Genomic DNA, 16,858 nt, shown 5'->3' with positions numbered 1-16,858 from the left:
CCCAATGCATAAAGCTTCCCGGTGCCCTAGATCCTACCCCGGTGAATATACAATGCGTTGCGATAGTCATGTTGCTGGTTTGCCTGGATGGTCCAAATCACTTCTTCGCAGTCTCCCTCAACATAAAGACTCCACACTGATCAGTGGCAGGCTTCACAGTTCCCTTGCCGAGTAACATCGTCCATTAACGCTCATTAATTGCTCGGCCCATATTGCACCGCCTCCTGCTATAAGCATGCTGACCGGCTCGAGCTTAGACACTTAGACAAGAGACAGGCAGAGCGATTCAGTGGCATATCCCATTATGAGGGATAAGCGCCGGTAGAAGGAGAAAAAAAACTTAACCCTGTATCCACCGCTTGACAATAATATAGCATAGCCTAGGGTTTATACCACTGAAAAATGGTAGCCATTCTTTTTGAATGAAACACACCTATTGCGTAGGTTAAAGCCATCAATTGCAGAGTTGACAATTGACAACCTGTCACACTGTACCATGCAGATGTGCATTAATAAGTTGGATATGATTGATGGCACATCACCTGTGGGCATTTAAGATCAAGTAGGTTGTTAGGCTACAAAGGCCTACATTATTACCTGCTTTAGCCTATAATAATGTAATATCAGCTCGTGAAGTCAGTGTACTGATAAAAGGGTGGAACGCATGTTTACATTAGGCTACAGCTATCATAACAGAAGATAAAGAACATAAGTGTTCACATGGTGAGAAAAAACATGACAACGAGAATTAACGGACCACGGGTAAGCGACCACCGTCTTTAAATGCACATCATAAGCCGTCAAAGAAAATACCATCATTATACTAGCTTGACAATAGGCTATTTCAAATGACGCAATGACCACAATGTGTGGTTAATGTACATGACCAAGATTTACTAAATTATACAACTTCATTCTCATAACGCAATGAATAGAAACATTTTAATTCTTTACATACCTTTGACATGTCTACATGTTCTGTCAAGGACGACGTTTGTCGAAAGAAACAAATCGAAACCATCCCCCAGAACAAGAGCTGTAATATTGCCTACACTTCGAACGAGTTCAAAAGTGTATCATTAATGACACCCTAGTCGTTTTAAAAGACACCCTCACCATCTGCTCTTACACTTGTTTATGTCATTGCTAAAACACCAAATCACTTTCAACACCAGGACACGGGGCAAGAAAAAAAGAGGCGAGTCTATTTCCTCCGGCTTGAAAAGCCAGACAAAAACTGCCAAGGAAACATTATTAGCATATCATCAGGCAGCCTACTCCGAAGACTGCATCAAAGTCAGGCATGCCCATTTTACCATAGGACAAATTGGTCCAAATTAGTATCCAGATTACTCCAAAGGAAGCAGAAATTAATATTACAAAGTAACGAGCAAGAAAAGTCTACAGTGTAGCCTTCAAAGATTATCAACACACTAACTCCACTTTAGTTTGCTGTGCCGTAGAGATCTTTGTCGGGTGGCGAAAGCAATTCTATTTAGGCAGATTGTGTTGGGCTAATTATTTTAGCTGTGGTTCATTATGTAGAATTGAAAGCTGAATGTAAAACCGGGTGAGGAGGAGAAAGCAGTGTAAGGGAAGTCCTCTCTACCAGTGATGTAATCCGTCCCTCAGACGAGCATGTGCATTAAGCATTCTGGGGAAATCAGTGAGATATATATATCTATTACACACACATACACACACGGACACCCCTTCAAATTAGTGGATTCGGCTATTTTAAACACACCCGTTGCTGACAAGCGTATAAAATCGAGCACACAGCCATGCAATCTCTAGACAAACATTGGCAGTAGAATGGCCTTACTGAAGAGCTCAGTGACTTTCAACGTGGCAGTCATAGGATGCCACCTTTCCATCAAGTCAGGTCATCAAATTTCTGCCATGCTAGAGCTCCCCCGGTCAACTGTAAGTGATTTTATTGTGAAGTGGTAACCTCTAGGAGAAACAACAGCTCAGCCTCGAAGTGGTAGGCCACATAAGTTCACAGAACGGGACCGCCGAGTGCTGAAGTGCGTAAAAATCGTCTGTCCTCGGTTGCGACACTCACTACCGAGTTCAAAACTGCCTTTGGAAGCAACATCAGCACAATAACTGTTTGTCGGGAGCTTTATGAAATGGGTTTCCATGGCCAAGCAGCCGCACACAAACCTAAGATCACCATGCGCAATGCCAAGCATTGGCTGAAGTGGTGTAAAGCTCGTCGTCATTGGACTCCGGAGCAGTGGAAACTCATTCTCTGGAGTGATGAATCACGATTCACCATCTCACAGTCCGAATGACTAATTTGTGTTTGGGAGATGCGAGAACACCACTACCTGCCCCAATGCATAGTGCCAACTGTAAAGTTTGGTGGAGGAGGAATAATGGTCTGGGGCTGTTTTTCATGGTTTGGTCTAGGCCCCTTAGTTCCTGTGAAGGGAAATCAACACTACAGCATCCAATGACATTCTAGATAATTCTGTGCTTCCAACTTTGTGGCAATAGTTTGACAATGCCCCTGTGCACAAAGCGAGATCCATACAGAAATGGTTTATCGAGATTGGTGTGGAAGAACTTGACTGGCCTGCACAGAGCCTTGACCTCAACCCCATCGAGCACTTTTGGGATGAATTATAACGCCGACTGCGAACCAGGCCTAATCGACCAACATCAGTGCCCGACCTCGATTAATGCTTGTGGCTGAATGGAAGCAAGTTCCTGCAGCAATGTTCCAACATCTAGTGGCAAGCCTTCCCAGAAGAGTGGAGGCTGTTATAGCAGTAAAGTAAACTCCATATTAATGCCCATAATTTTGTAATGAGATGTTTGTCGAGCAGGTGTCCATACTTTTGGTCATGTAGTGTAATCCTCATGGGTCAAAGTGTCAGGGCAGGGGAAAAAAGTTCCTTCCCAAGTTACACCTCAATATAGAAGACCTATAGTATTGGTCGCTCTGTGTTAATATAAAATAAACCTAGTAGTTACACTGATACCTAGTCTGTTCATATTCAAACTTCATTTTGGATTTCCACTGCTATTCCAGTTCACAGGCAGGGCCAGACAAGCACTGTCAAACAGCTGCACCATTCTTGTCTCTGCACATGCTGCTCTGCTGTTATGTGATGATTTGAATTTCAGTATGGAAAAAGGAGGGCCTTGTTTTGATTTAAAAAATACAGTTGTTTCTTTAAGAGAGAGAGAGGGTGGTGGAGGGAGGGAGAAAGAGACTGGTTGGATGAGATCATTTTCTGGGTCGGGATGAATCAGCTTTTCTGTGACACAGACAACTCACACACCATGCTCAGTTCCCCAGCATGAGCAACTGGCTCCCAGTCATCAGAGAGAACTCTCATCAGCTGTGACCGGACTTCACCCACACACAAACACTGGGCTTTGCTCTTTAACTGGAAATGAGACATTAGGGCTGGAGCATTTAGAGCGTTCATATTTCATTTGATAACTAGGACACAGTACAACAAAGTACAATGAATGCACCCTGTCTGTGATGTCAAAAGTGATTACAGGTATACAAACAGACTGGATTATAAAAGCAGACCCAACTGTTAAATTTAAACAAAGCTCAATTCATTCTCATTGGGAAGTGAAGAGTGATTATCAAAAGTGCTCGGAGAATGTCTGGACATATGCTGAACAGATGCATTAAGACATGTGGTGGGAGGCTGACATGTGGTTAATAACATCCATTGCCTCTTGATTTGATTGAGAATTTCTCAAACGACAAAAATAACTCGCAAAGACGTCAACACAATTCTGTAAAAAAGCAAACGCCTGAAGGCAGTCAATGTCTATTCTCACCGGCAAATGTACAATTTAGTTCAGTCATTTTTGACCAAGTACTTCTTCATTCACTAGTCATTACACAGTTAATTTGGGAAGTAGTCAGACCCCTTGACTTTTTCCACATTGTTAAAAATGAGGCTAATGTAACAATGTGTAAATAGTTTTTCCTGCTCAACCTACACACAATATCCCATCATGACAAAGCAAAAACATTTAGAAATGTATATATATATATATATTTTTTTTTAAATGTCATAAGTATTCAGACCCTTTACTCAGTACTTTGTTGAAACACCTTTGGCAGCGATTACAGCCTCGAGTCCTCTTATATGAATCTACAAGCTGGGCGTACCTGTATTTGGGGAGTTTCTCCCATTCTTCTCTGCAAATCCTGTCAAGCTGTCAGGTTGGATGGGGAGCATCGCTGCACTTCTATTTTCAGGTCTCTCCAGAGATGTTCGATCAGGTTCAAGTCCGGACTCATGCTGGCCCACTCAAGGACATTGAGACTTGTCCCGAAGCCACTCCTGCGTTGTCTTGGCTGTGTCCTGAGTGCTCTGGAGCAGGTTTTAATCAAAGATGACTCTACTTTTCTCCGTTCATCTTTCCCTCGATCCTGGCTAGTCTCCCAGTCCCTGCCTCTGAAAAGCATCCCCACAGAATGATGCTGCCTTCACCATAGGCGTGGCATTCTGGCCAGAGTTCAATCTTGGTTTCATCAGACCAGAGAATCATGTTTCTCATGGTCTGAGAGTCCTTTAGGTGGCTTTTGGCAAACTCCAAGCGGGCTGTCATGTGCCTTTTACTGAGGAGTGGCTTGCGTCTGGCCACTCTACCATAAAGGCCTGATTGGTGGAGTGCTGCAGAGATGGGAGAACCTTCCAGAAGGACAACCATCTCCACAGAAGTACTCTGGCGCTCTGTCAGAGTGACCATCAGGTTCTTGGTCACCTCCCTGACCAAGGCCCATCTCCCCCGATTGCCCAGCTCCTAGGAAGTTTGTGGTTCCAAACTTCTTCCATTTAAGAACGATGGAGGCCACTGTTCTTGGGGACCTTCAATGCTGCAGACATTTTTTGGTACCCTTCCCCAGGCCTGTGCCTCAACACAATCCTGTCTGAGGTCTACAGACAATTCCTTTGACAAGCAGTCAACAGTGGGACCTTATACAGGTGTGTGCTTTTTCAAATCATGTCCAATCAATTGAATTTACCACAGGTGGGACTCTAATCAAGTTGTAGAAACACCTCAAGGATAATCAATGGAAACAGGACTAACCTGATCTCAATTTCAAGTCCCATACCAACGTGTCTGAGTACTTAAGTAAATAAAGTATTACAAATAAACAACGCCTTAACATTTTCTACAAATCTTTTTTCGCTTTGTCATTATGGGGTATTGGTATCCTGTGTAGATAATTTTATTTAATCCATTTTAGAATAAGGCTGTAATGTCATAAAACAATGGAGAAAGGAAAGGGGTCCAAATACTTTCCGAATGCACTGTATGATTACAAACGCAACGAAGTGTCACAGACCACAGTTACATATCCTCTAACAGCCACTATATCTTTAGCAAAGTTCTTGGGAAAATGAATGCTGCTATTGTTACAAAGCTGCAGACTACATAGTGCCTCCTTGTGGACAATTCATTAAGAGAAACCTGCTGAAGGAGCAGAGCTGTCAAATACTGTATAATTCCTAGTTTTCCTACCACTCTAGAACAGAGTTAAATCTAAATGCAAACAGTCAACCAATCACGATGCCTCATAACAGCAATGGATCTGAACTTCTCTTAGCATCAAATAGGAGTGGAAATTTTATTTTCAAAATTCTTCATTACACAACTGTGGGAAGGAAAAGCAATTACAATTAAAAAAGAAACGTGTCATGTTTTACAATACACTGTCCAAAAAAATCAGTCTGTACATTTAAGAAATGCAAAAATAAACGTGCACAAGTCAAAATAACTGAACCACGGGTTAACAAAACTAAAAAACATAAAACGTTTAACTAGGAGTTGAATGAAACTGCAGAGTATTTCAAAAGCAGTTCTATAACCATTTATAATATGGAATCATAAATTAAAATTTTCATTTTAAAAATCTAATCCTGCGTCAGATGGAACATTTTAATTGCTTTCTTTTAGTAGGGTCGGTCTCTGCGTTCCTGGCGATGGTCCCTATGAGAGGAAAAAACAATACATGTTTGTTAGACACTAAATTAAGTAAGCAAATAATATTTGAGTATGATGAAAGCAGTCCAACATATCCCTTACCTCATATCCATCTTGCCTGGGGGCCCCCCCATTCCTCCTCTCCCCATTCCTCTTCCTCTGTCCATCGGTGGTCCTCCCCTGCTACCCCCTCGGAATCCCCCTCGGTCCATTCCACCACGCCCTCTGAAGCCACCGCCACGGTCACCTCCCCATCCTCCACGGAAGCCGCCAGGACCACCGGGCCCTCCTGGTCCGCCACGGTCCATCCCTCTGCCCCCACGCATCCCCATGCCACCTCGGCCTCGCTCACCACCTGAACAAAACCACACAAGGCCCAGTTCAGCTTGCCACCACAGACTATTGTAGACATACATTGTATGCTACACAGTGTAGATATAATTTGGGCTGCTGGTAATGATAGTACCAGGAAATTCCAAACGTCCAAAGGCTGAACTTCATATCATGGAGTACTTCACAGGGAGGGAAATATGACTACTAAACATAAGTGGCACTCCAAGTGAACAAGCCCTCCAATGCCAAAGCGTTTCATTACAGTGAGCTGACTGCTGCACATGGATGATTTCATGTTTCCCCAGAGTTGACACTAATCAAGTACAACCGCTAAACATGGACCACGAAGTCAAGGTGATTGCCAAATCAAACCGGTTTGTTTACATTTCAAGCATTAAGATATATGAAATAGGAAGGTAAATCAGCCCGTGTTGCTCAAATAACACTTATAATGATTCCCGTCTAGAGTTATGAATCAGGCCCTGACAATAGCGCTGCTGTGCCGGGGAGAGCTGTACCTGAAGGGGGCCCAAAGCCCTCTGGTTTGGGAGCTTTGCACTGGTTACACTCCATCCTCCAGGAAAAGTTCTGGTTGCCACAGCCCCTGAGAAAGGCAACCACTCAGTCAGTACACGTTATACACAAAAACTGTACATTTAAAGGGGAAAGGGAAAATACATTTTTCTTGAGGTACTTACTGGCTGGGGCACTCCCAGTCTCCAGCTCTCTGTTGTATGTTGCCACCTGGGCCCCCTGGCCCACCTCTGCCCATGCCACGTGGTCCTCCTCGTGGGACAAAACCTCCACGCTCCCCTCCACGGCCCATCATGCCTAACACCACACACCAGAGGTCGTTTCAGTATTTCACTTAATAGTCATGGCAACGTGGGACAATACCTTCTTGTTCAAAACTGAAAATTTAAATCCCACAAAATATAGTTGGACATTCACCTCCAGGTCCTCCACGGCCCATCATGTCACCCCTCATGGGCATGCCCCCTCTCATCCCACCCATCATGGGCTTACGGCGAGCCATGGACACCTTCAGCCTCTTTCCCTGGTACTCTTTCCCTGTAGAGATCACGAACAGAAGGAAACAGGAATAAATAGAAATGGAGAGGTTTGAGTTACTTGTCATTTCTTGTATTCTAAAGTAGATTTATGCATTAATCTGGACAGTTCAAGGGTAGCGTCAGAGAGTAGGCTGATGTAGGTTTAACTGGGCCAGTGAGACTAACCATCAAAGTACTCCACAGCAGCTTTGGCACAGACGGGCTCCTCGTAGGACAGAGTGGCATCTCCCTTAGGCTTCCCTGAATCATTGTCTGTGTAGATGTTGATGGCAGGCTTGCCCAACCTCCGGTTCATCTGAATAATAACAGAGGAATGAATCACTCAAAAGTCAAACTACCACACCATTGACACCTGCATTTTTTTTTTTATTATAGCATTTCTAAAACTGTTCAATCCTCCAATTAAAATGAGAACAATACAAGAGATTAGCAGATATAAAAGCATTCTTTGGGAAAGACTGAAGGAATGCAGTGTTTGCCCTATTTATTTATGCCGTGGTGGCAACGGTCGTGAAAGGGGGAGGGCACAACTTGAATCTGTCCGGAATTGACAGCCGAGAGAAATGTGCCTTTTCTTAGACAATTTCCTACAGTATCCATTTCTCCATGGAGCTGAGAATTCTGTAGTGTGAAACCAAATTTCCTACAATTCTATACATTTTGCATATGCTTCATTGAATTTGCATATGCTTCATTGAATTTGTTCCGGACCTGGGGACTGTGAAAAGACCCCTGGTGGCATGTCTGGTGGGGTAAGTGTGTGTAAGTTGACTATGCGAACAATTGAGTTTTAAAAATACATTTTTGTGGGAACAATTTAGCAGTTGCGGTACACCGATGCTAGATGAATACAGGGGAACAAATGGAATGCATGAGACCTAATACAGGTTTAAATTGAAATTTTGTTTCAGAGCATATCCTCACCCTTATAGGTCCAGGGTGTTTGAAGAAAACAGCCATCTCCTCCAGAGTTGCGCTTTCCGTGAGTCCTGTGATGTAGATGGTGCTGTTCTCAGAGTCATCCTGCTCCTCAGGGCGCCCTGAACAGACAGAACTACTGTTTAAAACAAGCCTGAACACACTGCCACTATACTGTCCTTCATTTCAGATTCATAGCATACGCCATTAGGCAAAGCCACTTCAAGATAAACGCAACAAAGGCTTTCAGGTGGATGCAATACTACCAAATCAGTAAGATAAACGCTGAAAGTTTGTGATGGTCAGTTGGTGTCTACTTACCCATGTCACGCTCTGCCCCGTTGTTCATGGGTCCTGTTGTCCACCAGGCAAGGTAGAGAGATAAAGGCAAAGAAAAGTCAGTTTGTGCCACTCAAGTCCACTGCTGAAGAGAATTTGAAGTGACAACCCAGACACACTCCTCCAAAAACACAGGTGTCAGACATTTGGGAAAATTGAAAATGGTAGTGGTAAACCATGTTTCCCTCTTAAGTGGAAGACACTCAGTAACCAGTATATTAGGAGTCCACCCCATTCACAAAAATGGTTCGCTCCTACAGACAGTGAGTCACATGGCTGTAGCTTGCTATATAAAGCAGACAGGCAAAGAGGAATTCAGTTACTGCTCGATTGAACTTTAGAAATGGGCAAAATGAGTGACCTAAGAGACTGATCGTAGGTGTCAGGTGCACCGGTTCCGGTATCTCAGAAACGGCCAGCATATTGGGCTTTTCACGCACGAGTGTCTAGGGTTTACCGAAATTGGTATGACAACTAAAAAAAATTGGCGGCAGTCACGTGAGCAAAAACAGCTCGTTGAGGTCGAAGGAGAATGGCAAGAATCATGCAAGCTGACAGGCATGCCACAAACAACGCAGTACAACAGTGGTTTGCAGAACGGCATCTTGGAACACACAACTAGTGAGTCCTTGTCACGGCTGGGCTATAGCAGCAGACAACCACACATTACCAGGTCTGACCAAACCCAGTTCCTGTTGCATCGTGCTAATGGCAGTTAGGATTTTGGGTAAATCAACATGAGTACATGGGCCCAGCCTGCCTGCTGACAACAGTACATGCTTGTGCCAGTTGTCGTGAATGTTTTCCTGGCACACATTAGGTCCCTTGATACTGAGTAACGTTTCCCTGCCACAAAAGAATACAGGCATTTCTGGAGGCAAAGGGGGGTCCGTACTAGATGGGTGTACCTAATAAACTGGCAACTGAGTGTATATTGATAATGATGTAAAATAAAACCTCAGACCCTTCCGTATAAAAATGTGTGCCATAAGAAAAGTTCTTATGCCACCACAGAGTCCCAAAAAATACCAGGAGTTTGCTCCATGAAATTGTAAATGCAAAACCATTTTTCCAAACCCGACACGTTTCTTAGCAGCAGGCATTTGTCCTTAACTTGTCATTGTAAAATAAGTACCTTGCTTTTCAAGGTTACCTTAAGCAGTGAGTGATAAACCAAAATGAGTTAAAAGTACCCTTTTCCAAACAGATGTCTCAGATATTTTAAACTGGATCCCCCTCTATTTCCATCCATCCTAATAGCCACCTATATAGATATTTGGCTACCCAAAAAACGCTGCACACACACACACACACCAATGTAATGTAAGGGCTTAGGTAAATGCTTAGAGCGTACATGCTCTAGTAGGTAAAGGTCTGGAGTGGACTAGCCAGTGTAATACTCGTTAACTTACCACCAGGCTTATTGAAGCCACCTCTGTCTCCGGCGACGCTATGGGGGAATAAATGGAGATATGAAGGCGATTTCCCTTTTATCAGCCACTTCCATGTCTGGAGCCTCGTGGCTCGTTTGGGGAGGTTGACGGACACAGTTCTGACTAGCTCATTTAACAACCCCCCAACATGCCTATACAGTCTATGCAATCCAGTTAATTGGGAATTACGGTATTAACAGCAACTACGTGGCATGACTCCTTTACTAAATGGCCTCTTAATGACAGCATTCAATAGCAGATACTGGCTAGTTTGGAGGTAGCCAAGGGGTGCTAAATCTGTTACGTTTGGGAAATATGGGACAGAATCCCAGGTATTTGTTACAAAAGAAAACAATTTCAGATTCATTCCATATGTAGACAAAGGCTAAATGTCTAGCCTGGAGATAATACAATGCTTAGGAGAAAACTTACATTTACAGTTAAATATGTGGATTATGCATTATGTCCACTTTACAGTTGAAGCAACCAGCTAAACAAGTAAAAAAAAAACTTGTATTTATTTAAGTTGTCAAATGCAATGGATCTGAAATATTACAAACAGGTGATAGCCACCTTGGGGGAAAAAAATAAAATAATTAATCCACGTACATTTTACAAAGATGATTTGAAGTTACACAATTCTAATACAGATTTTAATTTGACCAAGTTACAATGCTAAACTGTAAAAGTAATAAGTTACATTTGTATAGTATAATTATAATTTGAGTTTCCCAGCACGCTTTAGACAGCACCATCCTCATCTCTTGGATTTAAGGCAGAACCCAAATCTCTGTTGTTTAACCCCTTTGTTGTTTAAGATGCTGGCTCTTTAGTGAGTACAGGTACTTTATAGAATATAGCTGGGTTTACATGGCTCTCACTGTGTTACCTGTAGCGTAAATGTGACAAAGCATGTTAAAAACGGTGTTCATTTGATTAAACAAAACAGTTGTAATCCAAAACACATTTCAAAAGCACACAAGGGGGTGGTTTTCCAGACAGATTAAGCCTAGTCCAAAGGCTAAAAAGCATTCTTTTCAGAAGACTAGGCTGACTGAGTCTGGGAAACCGGACCCAAAACATTTGAACAAAAAACTATCCTGCATGAACGTAAATGAATGAGTAACATATGGATGACAAACGCTACATTTCTAGACTACTTTAACCGATGTCAGCTGAGAGCTAGGGTTGTGATATATAATTTCAACTTTAAAACAGGACTAATTCAATAACATTATGTAATTGAGGTAAAAAATGTGACACATGTAATTTATTAAATATTGTGCTGTTGGCAGAGCAGTATTATTCACTTTGATTATCCTTTTAGGGCACACACACAGCCATGTACTGAATAACCTATTAATGTAATATAAGCCTAGGGCAAAACACAATTGAACACGATAGGAGTCTGGTGTGACCTAGTGAACATGTGATCTGTTTTTTCTTGTTACAGGAATATTACCTTGAGCTGTCTGATACTCAATGGAATCAACATCGACTCAAACTCTCGAGGTCCTATCATAATGCCGAGACAGCTTTAACTAAACATGAAAGGCTACAGGTGGCAAGTACAGTACCAACAACCTATAAGGGGGATAACTTTAGTTCTGCATGGATGCGCCCTGAAGAAATGTATTTTATCGGTTTTCCCAACAACAAAAAACCCTCAATGTGCATTGACCTCAACTTAATATGCAAAAAAATTCCTTAGAATAAGTAATCAATGCATCTTGCTTATTAAACAGAAATATATTTTTTAAAAGACCTTCCCCGCAGGTCACGAGCCAAAAATGGTCCCTTAAATGGCCAGAAATGTTGTCCAGAAATTACCTCATTGGACAGAAAGGGGCACACCTCCCAACACCAATGTGAAAAGATATTGTATTTTATTGCAACGGTTTGCTAGCTTAAAGATAAGAACTTTGTGGTTTGAAGAAGCAAGTCATAGATTAATGTGAAATAATACCTTTATATAAACAATAGTCAACACAAGCCAAAACCTAAAATTATCAGTTAATTTACCTAAACTTCCATAGTGCATACTCTCAAATACTGTACCTTCTGGATCAGCTTTTTAAAAGGAAAACCAGAGGATGGATTAAATAACACTGAAAATGATACCTTCCTAAACCATCTTAAAATGTATTTAACATCAAAGCAATAATTTTAGAAGGTGAGGTGTGCCCACAGCAGCGACCCTGTGAAGCCTTGTGAATAGATTTACCATAATCAATGCTATGGATGATATGCTGTGGTACAGCAACAAAGGATATCCGATTGAATAGTTTACGAGGCCAGCTCTCTGTTCACACGTCAGTCCCAACTCTTTGATTCATGAAAACATATTCCCTTCTTACCTTTGGCCACTATGGCAGGGCTGAGAGTTAGTACACATTTATGGAGGGTCCCTTCATCTAACTTTCTGTAGGCATTAGATCTTTAATTTTACACAAGTGAACAGTTGGACTTTCCCCACTAATAAATTGTTGTCTGTCATCCTTTTATAGGGTTATATCTCGGGGGCCCACTTATGTTTTAGGGAAACTTCAGACTCAGCCCTGCTCAGCCTTGACGCAGCACTTGTAAGAGTGGATGGAGGTTAAGTTAAGCAATAAGGAGAGTCACTTACCCCATGCCTCCACGGCCCATGCCCCCACGTCCCCGGCCACCGTGCATCATGCCGCCCCTGTCATAGCCATCCCTGGGAGGCCCACGGCTCTCCCCTGACCCTGGGAACCCAGCAGGCTCAGAGCCAGAGTAGCCAGAGCTGCCTCTGCCCTCCTGCCCATAGTTATCTACAGAATAGCATAACAACAAGGTTAGGGGAAAAGGAGGCAACATCACATGACTATGACAATAAATAGCAGGTAGGCATACTACAATGATGGTGTGGGTGTTGAAATAGCAGGAGACTGATGCTCTTACTGTAATGGCTTGACTGGTTGTAACCACTTTGAGGTCCACTCTGTTGTCCATACTGGCTGGCTGCAGGCTGCCCATAGGAGCCCGAGGCCTGAGGGGGATAGCCCGCAGCAGGAGCCTGTTGCTGCGGTGGGGGCTGCTGGTATCCACTCTGCTGCTGCCCATAGCCTCCCTGCTGGGCCTGGTACCCACTCTGCGGTGCGGCATATCCCCCTGGCTGAGAGTAGCTGCTCTGGCTGTAGCCAGCGGGCTGGCTGCTGGCACTGTAACTAAAGTGATTAGGGACAGGCAGGGATTGAACGGGTCAAAGAGCGCTACATAACTATCTCTACACGGGGCCCCCCGGGTGGCGCAGTGGCCTGTGCCACCAGAGATTCTGAGTTCGAGCCCAGGCTCTGTCGCAGCCTGGCCCAGCGTCGTCCGGGTTAGGGAGGGTTTGGCCGGCAGGTATGTCCTTGTCTCATCGCGCACTAGCTCCTGTGGCGGGCCGGGCGCAGTGCACGCTGACCAGGTCGCCAGGTGTACGGTGTTTCCTCCGACACATTGGTGCGGCTGGCTTCCAGGTTGGATGTGCGTTGAGTCAAGAAGCAGTGTGGCTAGGTTGGGTTGTGTTTCAGAGGACGCATGGCTCTCGACCTTCGCCTTCCGTACAGGAGTTGCAGCAATGAGACAAGACTAACTACTACCAATTGGATACCACGAAATTGGGGAGAAAAAAAAGGGGTAAAAAAAGCTCTACACGGTAGATGGTTCTTATAGGTTGACAGCTGCAACTTGTCTTCTAATGTGAACAATCATTAACAAAATATTGTGTAACATCCACTGCACAACGACCTCCATTACACCCAGATGAATTTACTACAAAGCAGAATCAGCTAACTTTGATAAGCAACCAGAAATAACTACTGATTTTATGATGAATTAAAATAGCTAAACTTAGATGTCTTTTAGTTTGTTCAATCAATTAGACCATGTCCATTTCAAACAACTTTATATAAAATAAAAAGTTGTCAGAATATTTTGGCAAGTTAGATGGCTAACTCCTTGATCCTGCTTTGTAGTATACCCTCGGGTCTTAATGTAACACTAGTTAGCCTACCTCTGAGGTGCAGTGGAGGCAGCCTGCTGGCTGTAGCCAGCGTAGGCAGACTGGGCTGCATAGCCTGGCTGGGATGCATAGGTTGGCTGAGAGGCAGCGGGAGCAGCAGCAGCAGCGCTCTCATATCCACTGGCTCCATAGCCCGCGGCAGGCTGGGAGTAGCCATGGGCACTGGGCTGGGCAGCAGGGTACCCAGCTGTAGACAAAGAGGAGATGGTTTAACTAAAACCAAAACACTTTAGATGGATAATTACAGGTACACACTGTTGGGATTTTAGACCAGAGGCTGAACTACCCAAATGAATGAAGCAATATGTTGCTTATTTGGATCACTCTATACCCAGGACTTCAAAAACAAGTGCCCGTGAGGAGAACTGATGAAGAATATTATGGCACAGAAGAATACCATTGTGTGATTAAGAGTATTAGAATAAGTGTTAGATAAATAATATTATGAAGGGACTATCGTCTTGTATCACTAACATGTCTGTTACAATCATGATTCAGGATGAGTACATACAATGTCAAAGAAATCTAGCATGTCCAGGGTTCATCTAGTCTACTCACAATACTATAGTCTACTACATATGATTCTAAATACAGAATATTATATGGATCACTCCATCAAAGCATTGAAGACTTAGCCTAAATGCCATGAAATGGATGGAGATGCATGAAAGGGAATCTGTGTCAAACCTGTTTTACTCCCAGCTGGAACGTGATAGCAATAGAGGAGAAAATGTTCACATTACATGAGGTCAATAGTTAGAGGCATTTGATGGAAATTCTCCCTCCCGTCCCCCCAAAAAATACAGTTGACCAAACATTTTGGTCTCTCTGGAACTGACCTGATGCTGGTTGCCCATAGGAGGAACCATACTGCTGCTGGGTATAGCCGCCAGCAGAGGGTGCTGCCTGTGGGTAACTGGTCTCAGCTGCAGCTGGTTGGGCATAGGACCCATATGCTTGCTGGCTATAACCCTGTTGAAATACAAAAGGCCATAAGCTATTAGTCTATAGAATAACACGTCTGCTTTCCCAAGGTACACGTTTTCCTGTGCTTTAGTTCAAGCTGTATGCAAACATGTCATGAGAACTGACCATTATTCCAGTTTGAATAATTTATAAATTACTTCTAATAAAACTCACCTGGGCAGATTGTCCATAGGCCTGTGAGGGCTGAGCAGCATAGGATCCATACCTGCAGGGACACAAGAACATTCAATCATTCAGTACCCATCTCTGATGTTGGTGTCTTAGTAAATCATAATGAATTGACCTAATTACACAAAACACCCATCCCACTGCATTGATTTGAATAGTCATATCCTGGTAGCACAATACCCATGTAGTAAGACTTACCCCTGCTGGGCACTGGCCTGGTTGTAGGAACTGTAATCTTTAAAAGAAAATAACAAAATAAAAGACTAGCCTAGGCCTAACTTTCAGCAACAGTCCTAGTATCAAATTCAGTTTGGGACTCGTGAGATGGAACTGCTCGACAACAATACTGTGTAAACCTTTTGCATTGCCAACAACGGCACACAATGGAAAGTATTTCAAGTTCAACAGACCTTGAAAACAGACAAAAGTACAACTGCTATTCCCTCTAAGCAAGGTCCGACTAGAGGCCGTTTTCCGGCGTTGTGTAGTGGAGGACATCCCGCCGTTGCTTGCATAACTACGGTAGCTAACGTCAGCAAACTTTTTTATTTTTTTATTTAAACTAGCCACACGTTTCAATTGGCAGACAAAGAAACGACGTGCGGCTAGATTAGCAAGGCCGCATGACCAACGGAATTGCATACGCACAGGCACGAATTAACAAAGCAGATAAACGTGTGTGGTGAATTTGTACCCTTCGCCCGGCATCGTGGCTAGTTAGGGCCTACTGCCCTAGATTCTAGCTAAGCTAGCTACAGTAGTAAACTGGTCAATTCACCAAACTGGTCAATTGCGCTGGCTAACTACTAACGTTAGCTAGCTTAGTAGCTAGCTACCGACTACTATACAGATTTAAACGTTCGCATTAGATTTGAGTGTTGGATAACAAAATTGATGTAACTATGCAGAATTACATATAACTTTCTTTCGATATGCAACAATAAGTAATGCAGTCGTGCAAAATTAGAAAATAAAAGACCGTTAACGAAACCCACCAGGAGCTGACGCCATCTTCGTTTCTTCGTTTAGTCAGATAATAGCGCATGCGCTTAAAAGTAGACGAGCCTCTCTGGCAAAGATGTTCGGTAAACGCTATGACGGTACTAGGGATGTCCCTACCTTAACAATAACCTTTACCTAGCCCTAACCTTAACCGTTACTTTAAAAACGCACTATGTAGTAACCGCTCCGGCATTTCCTGGTTGCTAAAATTCTATTAGTTCGCCCTCAACGTGATCAAGACAAAGGAGATGATCGTGGACTACATGAAAATGGCTCCTGAGTGGCACAGCGGTCTAATGCACTGCATCTCAGTGCAAGAGGGGTCAATGTAGTCCTTGGTTCGAATTTAGGCTGTGATTGGTGTCGTATAGGGCGACGCACAATTCGCCCAGCGTTGGCCGGGGTAGGCCGTCATTGTAAATAAGAATGTGTTCTTAAAACTGACTTGCCTAGTTAAATAAAGGTACATTTTATATTAATTTTTTTTTTTTAAGTTTGAATTTAAATAAGTAAAAGTAAAGTTAAGTAAAAAGAAATAGAAAATAAAAGTAACAAATAATTAAACAGCAGCAGTAAAATAACAATAGCGAGGCTATATA

General features: G+C 43.1%; 2 protein-coding genes across 5 annotated transcripts in view; both read right to left on the bottom strand.

Moving 5' to 3' along the window:
* gas2l1 (growth arrest-specific 2 like 1) overlaps positions 1-5,477 on the bottom strand; it is a 52,727-nt gene extending 47,250 nt beyond the window's left edge. Inside the window, exon 1 of the mRNA XM_071352972.1 lies at positions 959-5,477. The gene's annotated coding sequence lies outside the window, so the exon portion shown is untranslated. The remainder of the gene's footprint in view (positions 1-958) is intronic.
* Positions 5,478-5,606: 129 nt separating this feature from the next.
* On the bottom strand, positions 5,607-16,537 carry ewsr1b (EWS RNA-binding protein 1b). Of its 4 annotated transcripts, none has more exons than XM_071352973.1 (17): positions 16,253-16,537; positions 15,456-15,492; positions 15,243-15,294; positions 14,942-15,074; positions 14,790-14,804; positions 14,094-14,289; positions 12,998-13,263; positions 12,702-12,867; positions 10,052-10,089; positions 8,622-8,654; positions 8,307-8,422; positions 7,548-7,677; positions 7,261-7,380; positions 7,008-7,140; positions 6,828-6,913; positions 6,079-6,331; positions 5,607-5,982 (listed from the first exon to the last, which is right to left on the bottom strand). In XM_071352973.1, exons 1-17 carry the CDS (start codon positions 16,266-16,268, stop codon positions 5,946-5,948), a joined length of 1,827 nt encoding a protein of 608 aa, XP_071209074.1. In that variant the 5' UTR covers positions 16,269-16,537; the 3' UTR covers positions 5,607-5,945. The 4 variants fall into 4 exon arrangements, with proteins under 4 accessions (XP_071209074.1, XP_071209075.1, XP_071209076.1 ...); XM_071352974.1 differs by having other exon boundaries at positions 12,998-13,257; positions 16,253-16,536; XM_071352975.1 differs by lacking the exon at positions 14,790-14,804 and having other exon boundaries at positions 16,253-16,535.
* Between the last annotated feature and the right edge of the window lie 321 nt (positions 16,538-16,858).

Source organism: Salvelinus alpinus, chromosome 19 (assembly GCF_045679555.1).
Source record: "Salvelinus alpinus chromosome 19, SLU_Salpinus.1, whole genome shotgun sequence".
Taxonomy (NCBI): Eukaryota; Metazoa; Chordata; class Actinopteri; order Salmoniformes; family Salmonidae; genus Salvelinus; species Salvelinus alpinus.
This window is presented reverse-complemented; position numbering and strand designations above follow the sequence as displayed.